The sequence below is a fragment of the Montipora capricornis genome, chromosome 13 (genome assembly GCF_036669925.1).
Source record: "Montipora capricornis isolate CH-2021 chromosome 13, ASM3666992v2, whole genome shotgun sequence".
Lineage (NCBI taxonomy): Eukaryota > Metazoa > Cnidaria > Anthozoa > Scleractinia > Acroporidae > Montipora > Montipora capricornis.
The window spans coordinates 31,334,062-31,341,561 of record NC_090895.1 but is presented as its reverse complement, the minus strand read 5'-3'; the positions used below and the strand labels follow the sequence as shown (position 1 = coordinate 31,341,561).

Here is a 7,500-nt window from a genome sequence, read left to right as displayed (position 1 = left end):
ATCGAAAGGCGCGATTTTTATATGTAACCATAGCAACAGTGGTCTTTTCACGTGTGAAGACAACATGTTATTTTCACGTGTAAAGATATCCTGTTTTCGCGCGAAAGTTCACTTGGTATTTCATTGGTGTTTATAAAATAAACAAATTTTGTTCGTTGTTTGCTGTACGTACTACGATGCCAAGAAAAAGAGGTCAAACCGCTGCTTCCCTGCCGCGATGTTTGTGAGGCATTTGTCCACGACTGTGGCGCTGAAATGAACTTGGCTGGATTAAGTTGGTTGAAGGCGCTGTGTGGTTTGTTAGGGACGAAAAATACAGACCCTACGTGCTTCAAACCAAGCGGCTTTATCGCTGCTTGGTTTGAAGCACGTATATTGGGTATTTGGCTTGCACAAAATTGACGGAAACGGCCGGAACAAGCAATATTTCAGTGAAGACTATCAATTCTGATCACCCGTCTTCGGGCGTGAGTCCTTTTGAGAACTCTAATGTCAACTTTTCCTACGTTTTCTATTGAAGTGGAATCGAATGTCTTTCCTTGAAATACTGTAGTATTAAAATCCGGGAAGGAGATCCGGATCTGCTATCACGATTATTTTCACACTTCATGTCTTCTTCACTCTTTCTCATCAACAGTTCCGTACTGTAACCAGATGGTGTCTAGTGAAATTTGTAATTCAGGAGTTTAAGGACGGTGCCTACTAATTCAGGGTATCGTTGCCCCGATTTATGATTATGCAAGAAATGTAGATCTTAACAAGTGCTATTGAAATCCAAAAAAGAAAATTGGGGGTAACCACGCATTTTTCGAAGATAATTGATGAATAATATTTGTACAAAGCTTTAAAATACAAAGCAATGTATGGCGTTCTTTCTCAAATTGAAGCTTAATTATCTCTCAAAAATGCATGGTTACCTCACATTTTCTTTTTGGATACCAATGGTACTTACTAATATCTACTTTCTACGGATACTTTTAAACCGCGCAAAAATATCACTCTATTTGTAAGCATCACCGATAGGAAAACCCGAGTATCTCGAGATTCGCAGAACATATGCGCAATAACAATAGTAGGCACCGTTTGGTACATTTATACCAAGCATTACTCAAGGGGTTTGCTTAAAATGAGAAATCCGGAATCCGAATATAAGAACTTGAACCAAAGTCACTTGGCTTACATTAATTTGCGAAACGAAATTAAATGAAACGAAATGATACAAAAACAATCCTAGACATTCATTAAAGCTAACCTTTAAGGCCTAAACAAACCGTTTACCAATGCTAGCATTAGGCCTAAAAACTTTTGTTTAAGCCTTATTAGGCCTAAGGCTACGACAGCTTTAATGAATGTTTAGGATTCTTTCTGTATTTCGTTTCGTTTCGTTTTGTTTCAATTCGCAAATTGGTGTAAGCCTTTGGTTGAAGTTCTTATAACGAATTCCGGATTTTTTATTCCCCATTTCTTATTCCGGATTCCTAGTTTTAGGCAAACCCTTACTCAAGGAAAGTTCAAGCAGACAATCGTTTCTGTGAGCGGGAAACTCTCTTAATGTTTGCTATCACGCGCGTTTGGCAAAACCAGGAGCGAAAAAAAGCGTGAGCTCAGCCAATCTGGATTAAGTAACTTTAGTATCTATAGCAGGCAAAATCAACTAAAATACTCCCTTATTAATTGGCCAATCAACGTTCAGTCAGTGATGGTTTTGTCGATGCCGAGCCCCACAAATTCCTCGGGCATTTTTTCACTACTTCTACCCCCAGATAAGGCATTTGCTAAATTTGGTATTACCGGGGGTGGGGCTAAAAGCGGGGCTTGAAATTGACGGAGCATTGACTTCTCTGCTCTCTATGTTTCAAGTGTATGGGAAGATAACTACCCGAAAAATTTCAATTGCGGTTTTTAACTTACTAGTTAAGAGACATCGCGTTCAACTTAAGGTGATAACAGATAAAAATCTTGCACATCATTGAAAACCGACAGGATATGACTTCAACTCGCGGCAACCGAGTGCGAAATATTACTATTTTGATCTCACGTACTTTCTTTTGGGTCAGTGTTGGCATCTGTTGCATAATTTTCAGTTTAGACAAAAGTTCAATTATTTCCTGCGCGTAATGATAGTCTGGATATATTACTGTTAAATTATGTTAACATCCTTACCGGAATTTTTAGGCACGATAATTGATTGGATGAAAATCAAACACTCTTCCCTCCTATTTAATTCCACTGACCATTTGTCATAAAAACCATTTGGCACCAATTAGGACACGTAAAAATTGCGCGTCAGAGATATTTTTGAAAAGGTATTCTCCATCTAATTCTCCCATTGCTTAGCCAGGGAAATGTATCTCCACTTAGGCAGTCGCTCTGGGGAAAACAACTTTCTCGACTAATCAGAAAATTTCTCTTACTTTGTGACACTGAAGTCCCGAAATTCTTTGCATACTTGATTAGTGAAAATTCTTTTTTCCGCTAACTCCTTCATTGAATCCAGCACAATGAATATATCAATTATCCGACCTAACCCATTATAAGTCTGCAGGGGTAATCGCAGGGAACAGATAAGTGTAAACGTCTCTAACTTTAACATGTTCTGCTCAAGAGCTCCTGTTCCAGGAAAAACAGAGTGAGATGAGAGAAAATACATAAACGAGTCACACCAAGACTCAAGAACAATTATTTCTGACAGTCGAGCTTAAGATATCGGATCAGGCACGTGGACCGAACAACCTTTGCAATGGAACGTATAATATTCTTCAGCCAGACCTTCATAAGGCGACTGTGCCTCGCCCTCTAACTGGTTTAAATAACAAAATAAAGAACCAGCACATAGAATAAGGATCCACTGATACAAGACCATCATCAGCTATTTTTTGCAACAATTTCAGCCGAAGGTTGTCGGTTTTTGGGACACAACATCGCATTTTTGACGAGGTGATATTGGGCAATTATTCCTTCAACCTTGTTTTAGTTGAACATTAAATGGCAAGGTTAGAAGAGAAAATACCTTTTGTTCGTGAAACTAACTGATTAATTTAAGGTATCTGCGTTTTAGAGGATGCTCGGGTATAGATAAGAGGTTACAAAGTACATTTTTTACTTTTCAAGCAAGATATGTCAAGAGACATCGTGTTTAAGCTTGACATCATCAATCCGTTACATCCTTATAGACTATTTTAAGAACAAGATTTTTCAAATAATCGCTTAAAATAACGCGCAACCACATGTCTTTTGTTTTCCAGTGCGATCTTACTATGTCACAATTTGTGGGACCTCATGCCTGTTATGAAGCTTGTGTACTGGCCCGTCGTTTGTGCTCTATGACGCACAAACACAGTATTAGACGCAGTATCACAAGATAGTTTGTTAGGGAATCCTCAGCAAAAATAAAACACTATTTTTGCTGGCGATACTATTTCTTTTCGTGCACAAAATCACGTTTTCTTGCAAAACAGGAACTTTGTATGACCTGTCCTTTTTTTCTAGTTAACGCAATACTACCCATTTTGTACGTTTATATAGTCTATGTATACAAAATACATTAGAGAACGTTTGTTTTTTGTTAGGCAAGATGTAGGCAAGGTGAGGAAGGATACTAAAGGCCACACGCAATCTATGGCCAAAAAAACTGAGCGTAGAAGATATTTACTTTTATTGTTTCAGTTTGTCGCCTTTTTTGCTAAAGTTTTTTTTTTTAATTCCTCACGTCTGGCCTCATTATCGTCGCCGAATGTAATAGCAAAATTGTTTTATCTATAGCTTTTACCAACTTGTGCAGCCAGTATTGACCAAAATGACTTAGTCTGCAAAACACTTGGCCAATATTGTTTCCACACGCTATCTATGATAACCAAGACGGAAAAAAATTCAACCAGTTCAGTATCACCTCTCTATAATTAAGAACGAACTGACCATCTCTTAACCATGTCTCTGTCAATTCTTTTACTGAATTCGGTGGTGCTTTTTGCACTAGCAGATTTTAATGCAGTGACAGAAGCTACCAAGTGCGAAAGAATAGACTCATCCCTTCTTCCCGACTGCACAAAAATTGGCTACAACTTCACGGCGAATTTTTCTTTGGTTGGACTGCAGAAGTACCAAGCGTATGTGTCGTCAGAGGTAGCATTTTTGAGCGATCGTTTTAGCAACTGCTCGCGGCATTCAAGAGCTTTGGTGTGCGCTCGTTACGTTCCGAAGTGTTCCGAAAACGTGGAGGGACCAGTGCTCCCTTGCCGAGAAGTTTGCGAGCAATTCGTGGATGATTGTGAAAATGCTTTGAGCGACAGCGGTCATTACTATCAGTATGTTGCATTCTGCAGACTCTTGTCATCTGAGAGGGATGGATCCACACAATGTTTTAAACCTGCAGGATTCGTTGCTCGAGCAAATGTAACAAAAGGTGAGCAGGCTTGTAATGTTCTACCATGAGTAGGTGAGATTATTTAGAACTGCGGCTTAAATTAAATTAATTTCACAGACATTAACGAAGACTGCAAATTACATAATCACAAAATTTCTTTACAATGTCTTTACCGGTTTAACTAAGTGATAAACGCCCGCTCCACAGACAACGTTTGAAAGAGATTAAAGCCAGAGGAAAAACGTCGACCACTTAATCAGTGGCGGGCACGAGGCGACTGGAATTAAAGTTGTTTCTTAATAAAACTAACGTATTTTTCATACAAAAGACCACGACAATTTCAAAACGAAAGAGAGGTTGACATCATATTAGTTAATCAATTAACAGAAAGAAAACCGTGACAAAATTATCTGCAATTGCCTGGTTTAGGCGGGGGTGAAAAAAAAATGCGAGTCAAGGTGAGCTTGGTGTTTCTGTCCGGAAGCTCTTAAGTTAATTTGTATATTCAATGGCAGAAACTCAGTGCTCATAATAGCATGAATTAGGCAAAAGCCTCAAGACACAAATATACACCGATTTGTCGGAGTAAATATCTGTTTGTCTATTATCATCTGCTATGGCAACTTGGAAAGTCCTAGTCAAAATGGTGGACTAATTATTAATATTTCGGTCATTTATTTCCCATGAGAGATGATGAAATTAAGGACGGGAAGTACTTGATTACCTGGAACCATGTGATGAAAGTAGGCATGTTCACGCAAAATATCTAGCATGCAGGGCATCGCATATAAGACCATATAACAAAAATGCACGATCGTGCATTTTTTACGCCTGAATTTTCGTGATTTGGGATATAGCATTTTGCCCAATTAAGGGTGTACATGCTTTGATATTTTCAACACGTTTTTCTCCAGCCATATTATTGAAACATTAATAAAAAACAACAACAAAAACTATTTTCCAGTTTCAAATAAACCGCAAAGGAAAAAAGAAATGACCTGAGGCCATGATTTGCTTCGTTTGTGACATAAGTAGATTGGACTCTCTTAATAATAAGCCTGATCAGTGTACGCAGTTTTGTTTTTAGGTCAAATTCAGGATACAGAATCATTCAAAGGCTTGATCACGATAAATTCGAAAAGCGTGTTTCGACCTTACTGAAGCGTAAAGCTGATTATAGCGTACTTATTAACTGAGGGGTATGTAAAACGTAAAAACTCTGGCCAATAAGAAAGGAGCAAAAAACTATTGTTAATCTTACAGTTGTCAAAAAATTCACCAGCGCGAAAGAAGTACTTACGAAAGGATTTTACTGAGGTCACGTGTTTTCGTGAGAGAACAGAGCTAAAACGGCTACACTGATCGTCATCTATAGATCTATCTTTAGCAAAATTTAAACTCGTTTTGCTAAGATAAGTAAAAATACGATGACGCCAATGTTATCTGATCAAAATCAGTGAAACTTCAAAACGTCAGGCTGACAATAGGTCACACTAATGTCATTCCGTGGGCGACGAATATTCAACCGCGTCGCATTTTGCCAGTTATTAAGCAAAAATGTTTAAATCTAGACTATTGAGGAGAGCTTAAAGGGGCTAGGTCACGCTATTTTAGGTACTTTTGTTTAATTTTGTTAATTATGAGCTCTAAACGTCAAATTCGAAGAGCAAGAGTCTTTCATTTGCAAAATCACGGCCACATAACAACTGAGAATGATTTTCCAGCTGTGTAAATGACATTTCGATATAGACAGATATAAATTTGAAAAAAGGTGGGCCGACGTTTTTCAAATTTACCCAAATTCAATCCATTTCAATCCTCTCCAGTTTTTTCCATCTATGTCCCTTCTTCGCTTCCCTGTGTTTTGTTAGAGTTCTTCTATAGTTTTGAACAGTTATTTTGATATTTTAGTTAATTCTATGACCATTCGATCAGTGCTGAAATTGCCTAAAATTGCGTGACCTAGCCCCTTTAAGAAACGACGACGCAGTCAACGAATTGTCTAACTAGGTTAAATGATAAAAAAATATTAGAGATTTTGCTTGTAATATAAGCGGCAAAGGCATGAAAATTCCCTTATTAGAACTTTGCTATTTCTCATATCTGCGACAACAGGCAAAAAACTGAGCTAAAACTGATCAAATGAGTGCGAAACCTGTGAGGCCGCGTGGCCGAGTGGTTAATGCGCTATCCTTGAAATCATTCAGTCTAGTTCGTTCCTGGTAATCAGCTACACTCGCAAAGGGCTAACTACTGTAACAATTCGCCTACCGTGCCAGTTCTAATTCTTTAAACAAATTTCTGTTTGTATCATTAACGTTTCATTGGCTCTGAAAAGCACCAGTGGGAATATAGATGTATGTAATCTCCCAATTCGCTACTTCGTTTTATAAATTTTGCTCCGTTCGCTGTTCTCTTTATAATTAAGGAGCACGTAAAATGACCAAACTTGAGGATATGTGGAGAACGAGATCCTGCATGATCCAACGATGCAAAGATCCATTTTCCCTCGAAACTTCTACACCCGGCCCTTCATTTCACTTTAATTCGTTCATAGCTCAGTGTTGCAGATTTGAATGCCCGAACTGCTTATATAGAATAATCGCGAAACCGCTACTGACGAAAACACGAATTTATATTTCCAGATGATGAACTGAAAGCCGTCGTTCTTATTCAAGCTTCTCAGTCTCCCACTTTCATACCTCAGCTAAAACTTCCCAAAGTAACGCTGAATCTAATTTAGACAACCATAACCAAAAGTATGATCAGTGATCTTTGTCGTATCAAACTTTCACAGCTTTTTCATCCAATGACTTGTTAATAACAGCAATAATTGACCATAAGACAAAAAGGAATAATTGATGAATACATGTAGCGTTTTGCTGGTACGCCGCAACTACTTGTTAATTCTTCAGTTACACTTATTATAATTTTATTTTTTCGCTTTTGGGCTAACAACCTTTAAGTTCAATATTCATTTCTGGTCATTTGTCGATTAGTTCTTTAGTTATTTTGAGTGACTTTTCCCCACTCTGTCAGTTTCTTTATGCTTGTAATTATTTCTTTGATCCAAAAACAAAAAGGATAATAAAGCTCTCTCATCATCACCATCGCTTCAAGATAAAGCATGATCTTAG

General features: G+C 37.9%; 1 protein-coding gene across 1 annotated transcript in view; it reads left to right on the top strand.

Annotated features, from left to right (window-relative positions):
* The first annotated feature begins 3,868 nt into the window (after window positions 1-3,868).
* The window catches only part of LOC138029202 (uncharacterized), a 7,915-nt gene continuing 4,283 nt past the window's right edge, over window positions 3,869-7,500 (top strand). The window contains exon 1 of the mRNA XM_068876907.1: window positions 3,869-4,402. Coding sequence (XP_068733008.1) covers window positions 3,928-4,402 — 475 coding nt within the window. The 5' untranslated portion in view covers window positions 3,869-3,927. The remainder of the gene's footprint in view (window positions 4,403-7,500) is intronic.